Source organism: Odontesthes bonariensis, chromosome 9 (genome assembly GCF_027942865.1).
Source record: "Odontesthes bonariensis isolate fOdoBon6 chromosome 9, fOdoBon6.hap1, whole genome shotgun sequence".
NCBI classification, from domain to species: Eukaryota; Metazoa; Chordata; class Actinopteri; order Atheriniformes; family Atherinopsidae; genus Odontesthes; species Odontesthes bonariensis.
In genome coordinates, this window is record NC_134514.1 from 15,765,627 (window position 1) to 15,785,872 (window position 20,246).

Here is a 20,246-nt window from a genome sequence, read left to right on the forward strand (position 1 = left end):
GCTATCTTTTGAAGGAGAAAAAAATAAAGTCAGGAGTTTTAATCACACAACCTTTTCACAACAGAGCACACACACACGCAGTCTCTCGGTTTGGGTTTCACTATTTATTTTCTTGAAGACAACCTATGCTGTAGCCTATCTTCCACAAGGTTTTTTTTGTTTTTTTTTTAGGCCAACCACCTTCCTCCCCCCCTTCCAGATCAATAATGTTATATTTGAAACCACGTTTGCTAACAAGGAATGCTGCAAAAACAGGGAAAAAAGAAGATACCCCTATGTTCAACAGAAGGTTTATGAGCACAATGTGTAATCATTACTACAGTGTTTGAAGTTAACAAAAAAAAAAAAAATGAAAGAGGGTAAGCTTGTACACCTAGCTGGTAGAGGAAAGGGAAATGGGGCTGAGGACTCTGCAAGGTACTAAAGTTACAGCAAACTTGTTCATGGGTTTATTCATTATTCAGGGTAAACCCATTTAACACAACTCCAGTCTGACGTGCAAGACACCTTTGACCGTGAGAGAAGGAAGGTTTAACCGCCCCTCTTTAATCAAGCTGAGATACATTAGCAGGTTAATTACTGCTGCTCCTGAAATAAAGTAATTATTTTCTCAAGTATCACTAAAAAGCATCATTGGATCACTCTAGAAAGACAACAAAGACTGTGGTTGAGTGATGCATAATGTAGAGGCTTGCTGGCAGGTCAAAACCTATGAAACCCACCAGCACACCATCAGAAAAAAAAAAAAAAAAAAAAAGAAGAAAAAAAAAAACTTCAGGCCTCACTTTGCAGTACATGTGCAAAACCATACAGATTATTTAGCAATTCGGACACTAGTGAGGAGCAAGGGAAGGGGGAACATGTAACATTTAAGCACAGTTTTACTTAAAATGAAAAATACACTGTATCCACAGCCTAAGGAAACTAAAATACCCTAAAAAAAATAACTGTGCTATAGTTTAGTACATGCAAAGGTTATGATTCACAATCCTACGCGACATGGCCGTTGTTCTCTTCTCCCTTGGTGATAATCAAAGCTATGGCAACGAAACTGCAAAGCAGTGATTCTGCTGTAAAATGAAGGAAATAAAATGTTGGAGTTAAGAAGAGGAACAGGTCATTTGGTTGATTATGGTGATGGTGTCGGAATTTCACAGCATCAAAGCCCATGTCTGGTGTTCAGGTTAAGAGTTCTGGTGGAAGGATGGAATACGATCGTCATCTTTCGCCTTTACAGAAGCAGTGAAACTAAGAGCTGAAAATAAAATCTACAAATAAAAAATAAAATAAAAAAAGAAGAAGAAGAAGAAAGGAACACACTGGAGGCATAAAGAAAAGCCCAAAAGCATCTTAATTCAATGCACTTCTGTTCCACACCTGCCATTAACATTGTCCAGTGTCAATTAATACTAACTTAACAATAACTCAAAAAAGAAAATAATCCTTGTGATGACGATTTTTTTTTCTTTTTTCTTGTTTTTTCCCACATCCAAAGTTCTTCCTTTCAGGTAGTCGAGGATCAGCCCCGTTTCAAAAAGGCCGAATTTCTCTCCTGAAGCCTTTTTCTAAACGTATTGTTGCGCTTCTCAATTTAGTTTCTCTTCAGATGTTGTTTTTGTATCTTTTCCCGTCTCTGCATGCGTTCTCACCCAGCCTTGCACACTCCCAGTCACGCACGCACGCACGCACGCTGCCAAGCACACAACAACTCATCCGTCCATTCTCTCGCACATGCGACACGCGCAGTCGGACTCCTGGCCCTGCCCACCGTGGGGGGAGGGGAGGGGGATGGTGGGGGGGAGGATGGTGCCCCATTGGGACGTCTCGTTGGAGGAGATGAACCTGGCTCCTCAGCACTGAGTCCAGACATTCATACACAATGGGTCCATTCACACACATGTCTGATAGCGTGGCCGATTGGGGGAGGGGCACAATGTGGGTGGCGCCCTCTCTAGTCGGAGGACCGCAGAATTGTGATGGTTTGTGGTTCATCTCAGTTCGTAATCAAAGTTCTATTTGTTTCTGCATTTTGTCGTTTTATTTCAAGATCTCTTGATTTGTTGTTTTTGAATGTCCTTGGTTCTCCCTGGGCAGACATCGAGTCTTTTTTTGTTTGTTGTCATTTGAAGTAGTTTTCCGAAGACGACAGCTCCGATAACGCAGAAGTTATGTCGGCATGTCTCTCAACGCATTCAATGTAGATGTTTTGCTTTTTTTTTTTGCAACATGTAGCCACTCATTCTCACTCGCACCCACTCGCCATCTCAAACTTCATTTGGGCTGGTTCCCCTGGAATGCCAAATGAAATCCACATATTTTTCTCTCATAAGATGCAGCCATGGATCCCACGAGCCAAGCACAATGGATCGAATTTCTCACACTCGCTCTCTCTCGCTCTTTCTCTCTTAATTTGTTTATGTTGAACAGAGTGCTGCATCATGAACAAAACTCCAGAATACCCCAGATGACGTCTAGAACTGGAATCCCTCGGCTGGCACGTTGGCTGAGTTAAAGCCGTAAGTTCCACCCTGGATGGTCTCTGGGACGAGGCTGGTGTCTTCGTCAATCTGGATGACAGACAATGCATTAGGCGTTAACAGCGTGCAGCAGACAGGGCTGTAGATCAGACACTAATGGTGCTAAACGCGTCAGAAAAATACGACCGCGCAGCCCAATCACTGTCAGTGGCTTTTAAATTAAGGGGGTAAAAAGTAGAGGCAACTTGAAAAAGACAACTTATGTCACAGGCTACAACTTCAATTAAAAAAACAAAACAACCATTATATCACACATCCTCAACATATTTGTCCATTTATCCAATCTCTTGGTGCTTTTTCTGTTACATTTACAGTTAAACCTCAATAAGAAGGAGTTGGATATATTATATATATGCAACATACGGCATAAAAGTGAAGCGTAACTTACATCATCAGATGAGAAGTACTGATCAATAATTTCGTATGCCAATTTGTAGATGTCTTCATTTTCATGGTTCTGCAGCTGCTCCACCTTTTCCAACCCTGTGGGACGAAACGGAAAAACAAAACATCACCACGCATGAACCCCTGCGGAGACCTAAATTAGGAAACCTTGGTAGAGGATGCGACACCTACCTCCACATTCCTCAATGAGATTAGCGATGGTTTCAGCCTCGTCGTCAGCCATCTTGAGGATATTGCTGAGGCCGTCGAGGACGACCTGCACGACTTGAGCGTCTTTCACTGTGAGCAGGTTGCAGAACGGAGGGATCACCTGCTTCTCGATGAGGTGTGCCACCTGCGGGACACACAAAGACGTCGGCCACATTATTCTAAATACGTGTGTAGCTTTTTGCTGGTAAAAAAGATGACATGATTCACTGTTGATAACAGCAAATTTCATGACTGGACTGTGGCTCCACCCTGTTTAAAGGTTAAGCGCCCTCTTCTCACCTCACTTCACTTCACTTTTTTCAATAAGTTGGGGTTGAGACAAAAAAAAATTAAAAATTAAAAAAAAAAAAGGATCAAAGCAAGCAAAGTAGGTTTGCTTAGGAAGATTCTTACCTGATCTTTCCTTCCACTTATTGTCAGGTTACTGATGGCCCAGGCTGCTTCTTTCTGAGTGCCAAAGTCACCCTGAAACATACATTCGATGTAAGCAACACATTCTCATCCAGATGCTCTGAACAAACTAACAAAAAAAGAAAAAAACCTTGTCGAGCAGGTGGATGATCATGGGGACCAGCTTAGCATCAATGACAGCTTGCACCTGCTGCTGGTTACCTGCTGTGATGTTGGACAAGAACCACACCGCCTCCTACAGGACAAAAGGCACAAATGCAACAGTGATGTGAGCAGATGGGATAGCTGTGCTCAAGACTTTCCTGCGTTTTGCAGGTTTTACCTCGAGCAAAGAAACCACCTGCTGTGACTGAAACACCGAAGGGAGATTTTGTGCCTGAGCTGGATCAGAAAACAGAGGCCGACTCAGGAGAGTTGACCTCTGGTAGAGACGGAGTGTTGAGGGTGGGGAGAGGGTGGCTTGAGGCTCTAATCATCGTCCAGTCACAAGAGGGGCCTCGTTTTTTAAAGGACTGGTCTCAGATGCACTCCGATATCAGCAGGGATATTTCAGCACCCTTCTTTCCACCAACCCTTTATGAAACATTCAATCACTCACACACACACACACACACACACAGGCTAACACCCCCCTCCCCTCCCCTTTAATATGCGTATCTAACATCAAGTGGCCGGTCTCCGTTGTCCTCTTCAGCGTCGTCATCCTCAGGATTCTCCATGTTGTACATTTCTACCATTAGCTACCAGATCCCTCTTCTACCTTTCACACAGCATTCACACTCACACCGCGTCTCTGATTTCATCACTTCCAGACGACTGCTGTGGCACTTTGAGATGGTCGGCATAAAGACCGGGGCGCGTTACCTTGTTGATTTTCTCCTTCGGGTGGGTGAGGAGCGCTGGGAAGTGGCTGAGGGCGTCACAGTTGAGCACTACCTGCGTCTGTTCATCCGTGCCGGTCACGATATTCCCAACGGCCCTCAGGGCAGCAGTCTGAATGAGGAGACGAAGTGAAAAACAGTTTTAACGACAAAAAAACAACATCTTTAGCTGAACTTAGTTGCAGAGTTAGCGACTGGGTTTTGTTTGATTTATTTGTCTTTTTGTGGTATTTTAGGAATTACACGAGACTCCGGTTTCGTTAATCCCAACTGGCATCAGTCTGCCCTCCGTACCTGAACTTTGACCTCCTGGTGACTGAGCAGAGGCACCAGATGTGGGACGATGCCAGAGTCGATGACCATTTGGATCTGCTCATTCCCGGCGTCCGTCAGGTAGGACAGAGCCCACACCGTGTCCACCAGGATCTGGATGCGGCAAAACACACAAAAAAGGATTCGGATGAATACATTTTCATTTCCGTTGAGCCTCATTAAACGAATATTTCATTTGTGAACACGGCTACAGAAGGTAGAGCCGAGGCACCAAAGCTGTTAATAATCTGTACTTACACTGACATCAGTGTGGTGGATCAGCACGCACAGAGCCGGCAGGATCTGAGAAAACAACAAAGAATTATAAGCAAAGGAAAATGGAAACAAGGTAAAGTCGTAAGTTAACCATGAAATTAGGTTGTCACAGCTGCATTTTACTCTCCTTTAATAATCGCAATTGACACGTTTCCCCTCCTACCGACTGACAAATGATTGGCTCTAATCCTCTCTGCTCCTCTCCCCGTCAGACTATAACTAATAAACACTCGTCACCCTCTTTGATTTCCACAAGATTAGAAAAAGGTAAACACAGCAGCAGTCGCAGAATAGATATTTCTCAAGGCGACACACTCCTCTTGTTGTAGTTTCTGTCACCTTCTCTTCACCACCAGCAAGTTCACAAGCGTCAAATATTTCAACATTATATACATTTCTTCAGCATTCACCATCAGAATAGACGGGTCCTATTTTTGGCATTCGCCTCCATGACATCTGACCCGTTTGAAACAAAAGTACTGAATGCGATAATCTATACCATGTTTACTGCCTCCTTCCCTGCGTCTTAAAACACACACAGATGCAGCTGTGAGTGCAGATCTCATGTCCTCTGGCTGTCCATAATGAGCATTATAAATAAACCAAACCAGAAGCAACATGCAGCTGCCTTTAGTTTTCTTACACCAGACCCCCTTTTTCTTCTTCTTCTATACTTCATGATGCAGCTACAAATTGCAACTCAAACTGGATTAAGATGCTAAACAAAAATGTTGTCGGATCACCTTTAGCTTTTATTACAGCGTGCATTTGTTGTGCCAGTACTTCTATACGTTTATGCAATGTTACAACATGTATTTCCATCCAAAATAGCACCGAAGATCTTGTCAAACGATGAGAGAGTCTGACCGCTGCTTCTCCAGCAAATCCCAAAGATTTTCAAAAAGATTTAGATCCGTGTGTGAAAAATAGGCCTCATACTCCCTTAACCCCTCATAATTTGACCTCAATGAATAATACATTTTCATTTTTGTGCCCTTGGCACCAGGAAAATAAAAATTTCCTTAAATAAACCTATTAGTGCTTTATTTTATTCAGGTATTTTTGGTGGAGAACATTGCTGAACCTTGACCTGACCAACTGAAGCAGCACCAGATCATCAGCATCTCCCAATATTTAAAAAAAAAAAAAAAAAAAAAGGAAAACGTCACTTTTCAGGATATCTTAAAATCTGAGACTACAAAACCTGCAGGAAGTGTGAAGACTTCCTATCCATCGATGATGATGATGATGATGCATCAATGATCCATAGATCATTGCCAAATGATCTATGCACACACCGATGTCTTCACGCGTACTCACCTCCTGGATCGTCTCCATCGGAGGAGGAGGGTCCTTGTGACGGCACAGGTTGACCATCACCCAGGTGACATTGCGGAGGAAGGTGATGGGAATGGAGGGACTAATGAAGGAGAGCAGGGGCTTGACCACACCCAAGCTGATCACATAGTCTCTGCACTGTGGACCATCACCTGGACAGAACACACAAAGTAGTGAATTCATGTTCATGGTGGAGAACGACGCGTAAACTGGTCAAAGACAATGTTCAATTGTCTGGAAAATAATGTCAAATGGGACACAACTTATATCAACATTTACTGAACACACACACACACACACCTATGATGTTGCCCAGGGCCCAGACAGCCTGTTCGCACACATTCTGGTGAGGAGAGTGAAGCAGCCTCAGGAACAGTGGCACAGCGTCTACAGGAAGAAGAAAAAGACATTAGAAATATGCACACATCAAGAAAAATCCAATTCACTCCAACCTTTCAAAGCCAAAGACACTCAAAACTCTGCCTTTGCTCCATGAAAATTAACCAGTTCGGTCATGACCCCGGCTTGGTGTGAATGCTGCCATTCAGAGCGGTCAAACTTCCGATATTCAAAACGAGTGTAAGAGGGATTTTTCTAATCATTTTCTCTTCCCTGATCGTCATGCAGATTAATATCTGACTGACATGTAAATATTATAAATTAAGCCGCCTGTCAGTGCAGTTTTTTTAAAGCTTAAAAATTATATAAACCAGCCTTTGGAAACATTTGGCAGTTTCATTTGATTCAACTCACATGCAGCAACAGCCTCAGGAACAACCTCAGGTTAACTATGACACAAAAATACCCAAAGCTTCATCATTTTCTCACTTTATGTTGCAAAAACACCCTAAATTAATACTGTAAGCAGACTACATGAAGGCCTCTTCCGACCTTGGTGATCAACATATGAGCCTTTTTTGATTGATTGTTTTTGGAAAACAACTGCAGGCAGCTCAGACCAGCAGTGGATCCCATTTTGCTGTCCACTTGGAGGACCTTGTTCCAACAGTTCAGCTTCTACAAACTTTAAACGGTCCTGTGAGCTTCTGTAGGCAGTTTCGATTGTATTTATAATAACTTTAACACAGAGAAAGACGTGCTGCACAGTGGAACTTACTGGACTGGACCACAGCTTGGGTCTGCTCTGAGGTACCCGACGCTATGTTGGTCAGAGCCCAGGCCGCCTCAAACTGGAGAGATGGGCTGTGGAGAAATAAAAACGTGGGTGGGTGATTGCAGCAGAGATAATGGCAGAAAGCGCGTGTGATTGGGCAGAGGTGTTGAACAGTAAGAGCATGCTGATGAGTCATCCCATTCCTGGAAGGTGAAAACTAGAACACATTTACATAACAGCAACACTATTCAGATGTAGGCTGGGCTAAGGCCTGCTGTCTCATTAGCATAACTTTAGTGTGAATGCGATACGGGAACCGAGCTAACTTCTACATGAAGAAGCACGACTCGGAGCAGAATTGCAGCCTGCTTACTTGTCATCTCTATCCAGGCAGTGGACCAGTATAGGAAGGATCCCAGACTTAATCAGGTCATCTATGGGAGGATTACGGTCACTGGACAACAGCTTCCTATAAAAACAAAGAGGAAACAAAAGATCATTACACACCCACACGGATTTACCGCCGCCAATGAAAAGGACCGGGTGCACACACAGAAACAGCTCGCTGGGTGCTACAACACGAGTCAGTCCCGGCCACTGACAGCAGGCAGCAGACTTCACCCTGCTTGTGACGCAACTCGACAGAAAGTCGAGCGCCGTGCAGCGATGACGCAGCGTGATGGACTGTCGTGGAAGAAAAATGATAAAGAACATTCCTGAAATGTCAACATTTGTCATGAATCTGGCAGCACCTTGAGTTTGTGGAGGACAGCACGACTGGGCTGGAGGGCCATTTAACAAAAGCCCATTAATTAGACGAGGATGACTTGCTCCAAATCACAGCTGTCCAACAGATTTGGGAAAACAACATTTGGGTCGGCCCCCGAAATTGCAACATTGGAACTCTATTTTGCAAGAGGCAATCGATTCCAGCCAGAAAGCTTTCCAAGACAAAGCGCTGTTGTACTAGTGTGGAATCAGCAGCTTTTACACACACCTGTGAGCCAGATGTGTTATCGTGATTACATTCAGACCGCTACTGTTCATAACGCACACGATCCCTGACAGCAAAGGGATGCTCCATGTCGAACAATATCAAAACAATCGCTCTTTAAATCATGGGTTGATTAGATAAATGTGATTTAGACAACTTAAACCCTGGCATACTTTGTGGCCCTACAAACAGACACAACCGGGTTGTCACTGGCTGATGATCAATTCATCAAATTAATTTGATTTGCAGCACAAAAGGCTTTAAGAACGTGCTTAGTTTGTTCACACACAGCGGCGGCTTTTTAGTTTAGTTTGTGTTAAATAAATAATGGCACAGTACAATACCTCATGTGCTTTGGAGCATCCCAGGCTGTACTTATCTGATTTTAAGTTATGGATCAGGCAATTTGATTATTATGACATTTCACTTTTAACCACAGAATTTAAAGAGAATGCAGTTGGTTTTTCACACCACCGTCTCACGTTGTTCCGTCTCAACCTCACATTGCACTTTGTCTCTTTCCTCATGACTGCAGGGCTTCTCTCATACGTTTGTTTTTGCTCTCCGTCTCCCATCTCTTATGGACATCTTTCCTTGAGTTGTGTGAATGTGCGAAGTGTTTCTTTTGGCAGCCTCCTTTTATCTCATCTTCACGGCACACTTAAGCCTGATTTATGGTCGTCCGGGAAAGGCTACGGAGAGCCACGGAGAGCGTCTCCGTCGCTATCTATCCGTCGAGGCGACGGAGACTCGCGGAGACCGTAAGGGTTGTGATTGGTCGGCTAACAACAACATTTCCGGAATCACTTTTCCGGTTTAGCTCCTTCGAGTCACAACAACAACACCGCCATTGTTGAAAGAGTTTACTGTGTGCAGGTCAAAATTATTTGCATTTCAATATCAATAAGCTCCAACTCCAACAACAGTCTTTCTCTCTCGGTCGCCATCGTTCACTGTGAGGAGTGGAACGGAGCCGGAAGGTAAACCAACAACCAACCAACAACTTTCATGATAGAAGTCGCGAGATTAGGTCGTCTAGCGTAGCGACGCCTACTGATCGGGAGGTGAATTGCCTTGCGTATCCGACATCCCGACGGAGAACTTCGAAAGGATTTATAGAGTCGGATTGACGGAGAGCGACGGAGTAGCATTCCGGGGGCCTTTAATCATTTATTTGCACTCACGAACAAGTTGCCATGAAATAACTCATGTCAGATTTCCGCTGTTGGCTTCGCTCATCGTTGAACTTTTCACGTCATTTTCAACTCGTTTAATTCAGCATTTCAACATCTTTGAGCTATAGTTTTTTTTAATCTCACGATTTTTAGTTTTACCAGTCGACTGTTGTTTTAAATACGTGCACTGAAGTAAACTGAATAACTTTCTTTCACGGGTCGTGACGTGCTAAATGTACTTCATAGGGCTGCGGCCCTGGAGGCCAAAGCCCAACGACGCCTTTGCCCTCTCATTCACGTAAATCAAACATGTCTGCATACATGTTACAGAGAGAACTTGTAGAAAAGGAAGCACGCAAATCGTTCTATTCGTAGTTTCTCAGCGGTTTTCATTCCAACGTCTCGCACCGTGTTGGCAGGACATCATTAAATGACATTGCTGCCGATGTGAGGGGGATTTCTAGCATTCATAAGCACTACGGTGGCATTCTGTGAAATAGCAGGCAACACCAGTAACTGCTTAATAGCAGTGTGGACTGAGACACCTTGCATCCTTACCTGGCAGCCTGAACAGCACTCAGCTGGATGCCCTGGTTATCACTGGTGGCATTCTGCAAAACATCAACATTACAGAGTCACGTGCCGTACAGTCATCAAAATAATTCATGTTTTCAAGTTAAAGCTAGTTAAAAGGGACGTTTTATCACATTAAGATAAGGAAAAATTCCAATTTTGGGGACTAATGGAGAGAATTCATAACATCACACACACACACACACACACACACACACACACACACACACACACACACACTAATGCATGTTAATGAAGGGGGTGAACATTTTTACTTACTTGTACTATTGCTTCAAGAGAAGTGTTTTGCTGTAAAAAACAAATAATTTCAGAGTGATTAGGTTGGAAACAATCGTCACAAAGAGTAAAAACTTAAATGTCCTGATAAAAGCACTAACAAGGAGAGAAAGTCATTGAAGTTTAGATGAAAATCCCCCAGGAGGGGATGGGCATTGTTTGAAAACTTGTTTGCATCTCGACCTGAACCACTAAAGTGTTGCAGTGCAGTCAATTCAATTCAAATTCAATTAAAAAATACTTTATTTATCCCAGAGGGAAATTAAATGTTGATGTAACTCAATTAAATCAAGGAGTTATTATAGATACTGATGGCTGTGGGCAGGAAAGATTTCCTGTAGCGGTCCGTTTTGCATCCAGTCAGCAAGCGTTATGCGACAGCCATTCAATGCCATTTTTCAACCTCTCCGGAGTGGCCCCAACAGTCACTTCCAATCATCAGCTGATCATGCCTACAGGCTCCATCAACTTAAATAGGAAAAACCCATCAGGGCTAAGGGGTTTACCCCTGGCCCTTATAACAGAAGGTGTGGCAGTCGAATTTTAAAATAAGTCAAGCCACATAAAAAACAAAAAAAACAATACAAACCCAGCCCTGCGTGCAAACATGTGAATATTTGAAGCAGATTTATATCTACGCAGTTCCACCGCTTTGGAAGATGATTTAAGCAACAACTGTGACCTTGAGATAATAACTCTACCGTCAACATGAGCAATAAAAAGATGTAGAGAAGTGAGGGTTTAACAGACGTGGTATACAAGTGTTTTTCAAGAGCTAATCACAAAGGAAAAGTACAACAAATGTCTCCCAGGCAACACAATTTATGTGTTAGAAGAGCTCCTCTGAGCACACGTATCAAAGTATCAAAATTAGACTGGCCTCCACACATTCAACAAAAGCCTCTCTAATGTCTTTCACTGAGTCAGAGCGGCATGCCATTGTTGATCTACTGCTAAGCAGCTCGTTTCGAGTCGGCCCTCTCAACACCACGGAGTAGTTACAGTGATTGAATCTCTAAACAGCTGAGTAGCCATTTAAATCCGGCAACGCCATCATTCCCAGAGACCATTATGGCATTTTCCCATTACTGCACGTAGTACGGCACAGTACGGTTTTGCCTTTCCAAGCTTGGTTTCCCCTCACTGTGGGTCATATCAGCTGGTTATCAGCGTGTGAAGCTGCAGCAACACAGAGGAGACACATCTTCGCTCTGTGAGTCTGCTTCTTACATCGCACTGATCAGGCAGATGCTTTTATCCAAAGCAACTTACAAGTGAGGACTATAAAAGAGTATTGAGCACCTAATGAAATGATTTGGTTTGCGATGGGCTTTTAGTTCAGAAGGGTTAGAATTACTTTTGGGAGTGATCGTTAAGGACTGAGTGCTGCAGAGCTCAACTCCCGTCTGCAGGGAAACAGCTGAGCTGTAATTCTATACTCGGAGTTAACAAACATGTTCACGTTTTCATTAGTAATGAACACAATACACGACCCGTGTGAACAATTGAGATATCCATGATTTATGTTGTAAATTGTCTGCCGGACTTTCAAACAACCCGATTAAGCAAGGAAGCGTGTCGACATGTGTGTTGCTGTAGAGATTTGTTTTCGCGTCCACAGGTGCCGATCCACTCTGACCAACCTCAGCTGAGGTAATACCAAAACCAGTGTCAGATACATGGTCATACGCGCAATGGAAAACATCCTCCCCCCCTCCCCCAAGTGCACGGTACCTATTCAACCAAAGAGGCTGTAGCTGTACCGAAAGACAAAACAAACCACAAACTGTTGTACAGTCAGTCATTTATACCGGCTCAACCAACAGTGTGCCAAAAACAGCAGCGTCTGTGCACATTTCAACACCTAACCAGCTGCTACATTTGCCTTACGCCCCCCTCAGATCCAACTTGGTTCTTTGGATCCCAAACAACAAGGTGGCATCAAAATGGATGAAAAGATCTGCTCAATGTTTAGTTTTTTTCCCAGACTGTATATTATTCTGCAAATTCATACGAGTCATTTTCCCTCTCATTGACACGATGAAGCTTGATCGCTCCTGACAGATCATGGTTGCTTTAAAGTGACGCCTCCAACCGGCATCAAACACATTACCCTCCAGTTAAGAGACCTGCTCTTTCACGTCGTAATTAATTAGCACCAGCAAAGGGAAACAGAGCGCGCACACTCATGTGCGCTAAGAAAGCAACATCATATGGACAAATTGTGCATTTCATCAGTACAATGAACTCAATGTGCATATCTTGGATAAACAGCCACAGGGTCATTCTCAGTGCTTCAGCAGCGCACCCTTCAAACATGCGCACTAAAAAAAAAATATATATATATGTGTTGACTGGATCTCTCCCAACAGTCCACCATCGAGTGGAAGATTAACAAACGTACCGATCTGAAATCACCATCAACATCAGAGTCCTCACAGATGTCCTCGTGGGGCACGTTTCTCCTCTTCAGGAGGTGCTCGTCTCTTTTGTTCTGTAGCGGAGCACAGATATCACTTCAGACAGGTCCACAATTACAAGCACAAATTAGTAAAGTTCGGGACGTTAGAACAAAAATAACATGCAGATGACAGAACAGAAAACATTTTAGCTGAAATGCACTGGTTGTTTGTGGATTATGTCAAAAGAAATGACAAGTGTAATCACCTTTCTGAGTTCCACCACCACCTCAGTCCTCTGTCTTCTCATAGTCTGTGGAAATGACAGCATAACATCATACGATAAGAAATTTGACTCTTAACTTCACAACCAAGAGAGAAAATTAGCTACACAGAATAAATTTCATCTGGCACCAGTTAAGAAACAAATGCAGTTACTGACTGATGTGCGTCCGACTGCGAGAGTAAACGCTAAAGATATTCTACCAGTTCTAAGTTTTTAATCATACACGCAAGAATAACTGAATTCACTTCACAGATGTTGTCTGAAGTTACTGGAACAGTGACTTTGTGAGAGTTGCTTTTATAAAAAAAATTTTTTTAAAAAAGCAAATCAGGATTTTATTAGAGCAGAGCGACAGTCGGGAGATGCTTCAAGCGACGACGAGGTGACGCGTAATCTTAATCAGGTGGTTTTCGGTCACAGTTTCTACGCAAAGAGACGAAAACTTGGTCTATGTGCAGGGTGCCTCGGACAGTTTGAGTCTGAACACGAGTTGAACTCCAACCACGTTACATGGGTGTGTTAGTTTTGAGAAGATCGACTCTGTACATAAAGACACTAAGTCCATCTTATAAGCCAAGACTGACCGTTCATTTTCTTCTTAGATATACCTTATACAATTTTATATTCATGCATAATGATTTCTAATAGTCTTTATAATTTGTCCCAAATCTTTATATAGTCACCCGAAAACATCTGTGCTCAGCACTTCATTCTCAGGTCTGTGAGGGAAATCATATTAACGTCATACAACAATAACTAATGATAGATCATTAAATCAGGATTTGCGTTTTATTTTTCTCCATGTGCGTCCAGAATGAAGCAGAAACAAAACCGCTTACTCAGGCTGACAAACTGTTGCACTACTAAAAGGTGCAATGAAAGCTAAATCTCAATCCATTAAATGCCTGAAGGTCTGACCAAAATATCAGCATTTGGACCTGGCTACAGTGGAGAGGATGCTGGAAGCATTCTAGCGTGGAAAACACTTTCAACTCAAAGACGGAGGAGGAATAACTTAACAAGTCGTCCAATTTTCATCTATGTGGAATAAAACAAAAAGGGGGGAGAGAAAAATTTGAGGAGGCATTCTAATCAGTGCAGACTCCTTATGATTCACTGTTCTAACCGATGTGTTGTTCAAAACGTGCTTTAATTCCAAATTGTATGCAGCACAACTCCATTTCAATCAACCCGAGAGTTGTATTTGTTCCAAGAAGCGGAGCAGGGGCCGCTATGGTTGAAGTTGGGTCTCCATAAAACAACGAAAGCAGGGAAGATAAAGCATATGTTGCCTGAATAAGACTTTATCATCAGTTAACTCCAACACCGGAACCTGAAATGTGAAGAGGGGTTAGATACACAAAATAACTCCCAAATTAAATAAGACGCTTCAAACAGTCCCTTGTGACTGGCATCAAACCCAAAAAATGAAGAAGAAGAAACCCAAATCAAGGCGTGCTTATTCATATTTTATTCAGCATCATGGTAAAATTATTTCAGTCCTACAGAAGGCCCACGATTTTAGTCTGCATGTCTAAATCATTAGGTTAAGCATTTCTAAAACAAATCGTATATTAATTACATTGTTTCTATTCACAAGCTGCACAAATGAGTCGCTCCAGCACACAAAACAACCGCATTCCCCAATTAATGACACCAAAAACTGAAAATACGTTCAGCCAGATTTCTCGAGTTTAATACAGACGTGCCTGGGGGGGGGGGGCTATGGTATCCATTTACAAATATTATGGCCTACTAAATAAAACAAAGTCCAAGTTGGAGTTTAGGAGCCGACGCTTGGTGAAGAAGTGAGGGTGTGTTCACCGCTCACGAACCTCCACCTCACTTACAATCCAAGTTGTAAACAGGCTGGTAAGCGACACAACTCTCGAGGCCTCTCTCGCAATGAGGCGAGTTGTCAAACAGGATGTATGACTGTATCCTGCGTACAAACACCTTAAGTAAGCCCGCCTGAAACCAATATTGATACCCACTAGCGCCCACGAAGCAGTGACACGCTGACCGTAAATCACCTGGTAACTTATTGATCCGACGTTAGCCAACGCGTAGCTTTGATCTATCAATCATGTAATCAGGTTAACTGGCTGCTTATAGATTATTCCGAGATAGTGTAATATTTGTACAGGAGAAAACAAAAAAGGTAACCCTAAGCATCGACAGAAGACCCAGGTGACTGGTCAGCTAAGAGGCTAACTGGTTTCCGCCATTGTTTTTGATTATAGAGACGGGGGATGGGTGGAACTGCAGCCACCAGCAAGCTAAGCTAACATAACACGCTGGTTAGCTATCTGCAGTATTAAAATCACGCAAAACCACCCTCACATTAGCTTAACAATCGAGGGATTGTCCACAAAGGCACACGTAAAAGTTAAATATGTTTTTAAGGTAGAGGGTAACATTTCACACCGAGCTACACCGACTCGTGGAGATATGCTTCAGCTGAGCTAGCATGCCCCCCGCGGGCCTGGCTAGCAGCAGGCTAGCAGAACACATCCAGCGGAGGTTTTTCTGACATGTTTTATAATCGACGCGATCTCATGAAGAAACGAAACCAGTGAGAACTAACGGGCAACCGCCCTGTCGAGGCCGGCAGTCAACCACGGGTGGTCTTTACGGGCCTCGGCCGGGTTCTGGCTGCAAAGTTCCCGACGGTGGAAATTAGAAACGACGTCACAGGGGAGCCAAGCGGCAAGGCTAGCCGTGAATACAGCGGCGATGGCACTAAAGAGGAGACACCAATCCGCACAACTTTTACCTCCAAATCTCGGCCCTTATTTTTGAAATTCTTCAGCCGCTGGTTGTCCAGTTTCTCGTTGTCAGCCATGTTAGCAGTTCTGGTTACGTTAAATACAGCTGAACTCGTGGATTTAGCTGGTGAGCTACCCTTTTCTGGTTCCCTTTTCTCAGCCTTTCGTTTGCGGACTATTTTTTGCTGCTCTGTCCGCGGTGCATACTGGGAATGCCGGTGGTGGAGGGCAGCCTCGCTCTGGCGTAGAGGAAGGGTGGGGAAATCCCCCTCACTCTCATTGGTTTTGCTGCTCGCGTCTATGTGCAGGGAACACCGCACGTTATAAACTCATAGTTTATCATTATATATTCATATACATGTATATGAATTCATATATATTCCAATGAGCTTATAGCCAAAGTAATATTCACTTCGTACACTAAAAAAAACTACTCAAGTACTGCGGTCGGCATGAATATTGTTTTCTGTTACTTTATCACAATTTACTTTTTGAATTTTACAGCAGTTCATTTGATCATCTCAAAATTAGTGTGATATTTATTTAGTTATTCATATTTAATATGAAGTTATAGATTCATAAGGCCGCATAACTACTTGGTCAAAACAGTCACAGTTAGGCCAGATGTGTATAATGTCAGCTGTTTAGGGGCTCGAGCAGCAAATTCACTGTAGCCTTTATTCTGATCCGTGCGTCTCCCGTGAAGTGCAGAAATAAACCCTTAAGACCCGGAAATATTTAGCCTCGTGACATGGTACTAAATCCCCCCCAGCTGCTTCCCAACCCCAGTCACACCATTGATAACCAATTGAAATTAACAATGATGAAAGTGCGTCTGACTTTTTAGCCTCCTGTACCCTCTTGTAGCCATATCTTTCAACAAAAGTGTATTTCCCATTTTTGTTGACTTAATCTTTCTCCTGAAAGTGTTAAAGCTTCACAGGTTACTCTGTTTTTATTTACTCTGTATTTATTTTGATGGTGTTATTCAACATATCATCCTCTCTAAACAGGGCATCTTACTTTTTGTTCAGTCAGCCCCATGGTGGACATCATAACTTGAATATTTGTTTCTCTCTGATGCACGTAAAACAAACGGGGACTCAATCACTCTTGAAGATACATCAGCTGAACCCTCCAATCAGGTTTGGCCGAACTCTGAGCGATCACTGGAAATCTAGTCCCATGTATCCAAAAATTAAATCTGTGAGCATTCCGTGAAAACTGAATTGAAGAGTGTGAAGACATTCGAAATTTTAATCAAAGAACCAATGCCAGTTTCATTTCGTCATATTTTCACATTTCAACTTCTGCTTAAGAGTTTAAATATCTTTTCAGCTTTTCACTCGAACACAACCACCTCATTCAGTTCCATGTCCTTTAATTTCAGGGGAACAGACAGAGAAAACATAGCTGCGACTGCATTGTAGTCTTTGACACACATGTACACCCCCCCCCCCCAAAAAAAAAACTTCCTGTTCAAAGACAACGTTTGGTTGGATAGGCAGGATGAATAAAAATACATTAAAAAAAGTCTTAAAATTCATAGATGGTTAAACACGTTTTAGTTTCTGGACAAGATAACATGTTGTGAGACAATACTCTGAGTCTTGTTTCAAATAAATGTAAATCTCATGCAATTAGTTTTGTGACTTTTGACTATAACATAAACAAATAATTGGAAACAATTGGAAAACATATGATTGAGCGATGGAGATTTATCCAAAGGCTTTCTGCTATAAACATGGAGGCTGCTCATAACGGCTCGTGAGGGCTTTCACAAAACTACCCTGATGATTATCACAAAATCCTTGTGATGTCTCATCACCAGCCGAAGACACTCTGTCTTCTCGATGATTCCTGAGAAGTCGCACCACACAGGCTAACTTTAATCTCTGTGTTTGTTGTGCACTTTGACTTGACCGTACCAGGCCTAAGTTAGACTGCAGCAGATGAGCTATACGTGAACTCGAGGAGGAGCCGTAGACATGGCACGGACAAAGCTAAACATAATCATCCATTAACTGCCACAGAGCAAGGTTTGTTTCATTGCTGTGAAGCTGAAGCCTTTAGATCTCATCTTCACCTTAATGGCCTCTTGAGTCTGTCTCAATGGGGTCTTCATCATATAAACCATTCTCCTGAAACCCTCTTCAAGTCCCATGCCGGTGGTGGCTGAACACGGCTGGATGAACCACGCCCTGCCCTCGCACACTCTTCTCAAGTCCAGTTTCAGGCAGAGCGCTTCGGGGCTTAAAGCACCTGGAAGGTCCTGTTTGTTGGCCAGGATCACAAGAGGAACACCTTTGAGACTCTCGTATTTCAAGGCCTAGAAAGTGGAGGAAACAACACGGGGAACACTTGTAATTACTGCGGTGTAAAACAAACTCTCTTTATGAACTTGTTCATAGGTAGAAGGGTTTGGACTTTTACCTTCCAATTTTTTTTCACAGCTTACCAGCAGTATAAACCCTTAATGTATGGTTTATGACGCATTATGGGTAGTTTTCTTATTTCCTAAAAGAAATTAAGATTTTTTTTTGTGTTTGTTTCATCAGTTCTAATCACTACAATATCTGCTATCAGTGCATAAACAGCAAATTTATGGTATTTATCATATATTCATGATTACAATTATAGCATTAATATTTTGAAAAAGAAATCTTTATACTACTTGATATTCGCATAAACTCCATCCCGATGAGGGCTTTGGTCCTCATAGCTCTCCTTTTGCTACTTTCAATTATGTTGATGATAATATGAACACATTAAAAGCAATTATAAACACTCATCAGCTTACATAGATTAAAGTTTTTGTCCTGCTTTGGGTAAATGTGTATATTCAACAGAATTTTCCCACCAAAAACCAATGATTCTGTCTTCATAATGTTACATCTTCTCTCCCATTTAACAGTGTCAAACTCTGCACAGGCGTCGCTCTGCATCATGAAGTCACAAACCAATTTTTAAAGGGATATACTGCTCAGAAATACTGACAAAATAATCAGTCTCTCAAATCAAGACTCAAATATTCACTGATTGAACTACCCGATGGAGTTCCTTGCGGGCCTCGTTAAGTCGCTCCTCATCCCAACTGTCCACCACAAACACCAGTCCAGCTGTGTCAGAGTAGTGATATCTCCAGTGGGGCCTCATCTTTCTCTGGCCCCCGACGTCCCACACTGTCAGCTCTGGGCTTCTCCTGTCCGTCTCCAGCGTCTCCACGTTAAAACCCACAGTTGGCACCGTCACCACGCTCTCGTTGTACTTGAGTTTGTAGAGCAGGGTGGTCTTTCCTGAGCCGTCCAGGCCCAGCATCAGGACCTGCGCTTGTCTCTGAGACTTGGATCCATTCACACCCATGTCCGACGCCTGCAGGGTTAGTTTCCGTACCCAGAGAAGTATGTGTTTTTTCCCCCCCCGTCCAACTGTGTAAACTATGTTGTCTGCACTCAGTGGCTACGTCTGTGTGAGCCTAGTGTGTCTGGTCTCTTATGAGGAACATGCGATCCCTCCCCTCTGTTGTGACTCCTTATGTCTCTGCGTTGCTTCCAGTAATGCTATTTATATCCAAAATGACTCTGCCAATAAGTGGGACAACATGAAGTTCTCTGGCCCCCACTGCAAGGTCAGTGGAGTCACGTCACACCTGCCCCAGATCATCATACACACCAGCAGCCAGGAAGTCCATGTATGGAACGAGCAGAATATTGTAGGTCTTCCTGGCGGGATGTCCAATCGTGTGACATCACGGCTATATTTTGGTTGCGCCGGCTGATGGATAAATATGGTTTTGAGCCTGAGGGATTTGTTTTTAAAACTGAAAATGCATGCACATAAAACACATCTTGATTATCACAGACTACAACACAACACAGTAATTACTGCATCATGCTTGAATTCACATACTAATAGATCATGGTCTTTGTAATAACTGAAAGGTAAGACCCTTATAAATCTTTATAAGACACCTATTTACATATGTGTAAGACCAGTCTAAGATAAAGCCTATACTTCTACTTCGTATACTTATTGTTTATGAACATCAATATGAACTTGTAATTGCTCCCAGGTGTTGCTCAGTTTACTTGATTAAACTTTTAAAATATCTTCAGCAGAATTAAAACCTTTGAATTAATTTACCAGCAGTTGTACAATGGATTTACGCACATTTAAACTGCTGTGTTACTGTAAAGAGCCTCATTAGAGTGAACAAATCCTGTTTTATGCACTTATAAACAGTGAAGTGTTACCTGGAATGAGCACTGCA

General features: G+C 42.8%; 2 protein-coding genes across 2 annotated transcripts; both read right to left on the reverse strand.

Moving 5' to 3' along the window:
• Positions 1 to 85: 85 nt before the first annotated feature.
• kpna4 (karyopherin alpha 4 (importin alpha 3)) lies at positions 86 to 16,204 on the reverse strand. Its single transcript, XM_075473326.1, has 17 exons — positions 15,985 to 16,204; positions 13,191 to 13,235; positions 12,928 to 13,017; positions 10,506 to 10,535; positions 10,212 to 10,264; positions 7,858 to 7,953; positions 7,488 to 7,573; positions 6,671 to 6,757; positions 6,353 to 6,522; positions 5,015 to 5,059; positions 4,739 to 4,870; positions 4,428 to 4,556; positions 3,694 to 3,798; positions 3,546 to 3,617; positions 3,114 to 3,276; positions 2,926 to 3,020; positions 86 to 2,567 (listed from the first exon to the last, which is right to left on the reverse strand). Exons 1-17 carry the CDS (start codon positions 16,051 to 16,053, stop codon positions 2,472 to 2,474), a joined length of 1,563 nt encoding a protein of 520 aa, XP_075329441.1. The 5' UTR covers positions 16,054 to 16,204; the 3' UTR covers positions 86 to 2,471.
• A 1,509-nt stretch (positions 16,205 to 17,713) lies between these two features.
• Positions 17,714 to 19,504, reverse strand: LOC142388269 (ADP-ribosylation factor-like protein 14). The gene is made up of 2 exons (XM_075473333.1): positions 19,025 to 19,504; positions 17,714 to 18,305 (listed from the first exon to the last, which is right to left on the reverse strand). Exons 1-2 carry the CDS (start codon positions 19,337 to 19,339, stop codon positions 17,997 to 17,999), a joined length of 624 nt encoding a protein of 207 aa, XP_075329448.1. The 5' UTR covers positions 19,340 to 19,504; the 3' UTR covers positions 17,714 to 17,996.
• Positions 19,505 to 20,246: the final 742 nt, after the last annotated feature.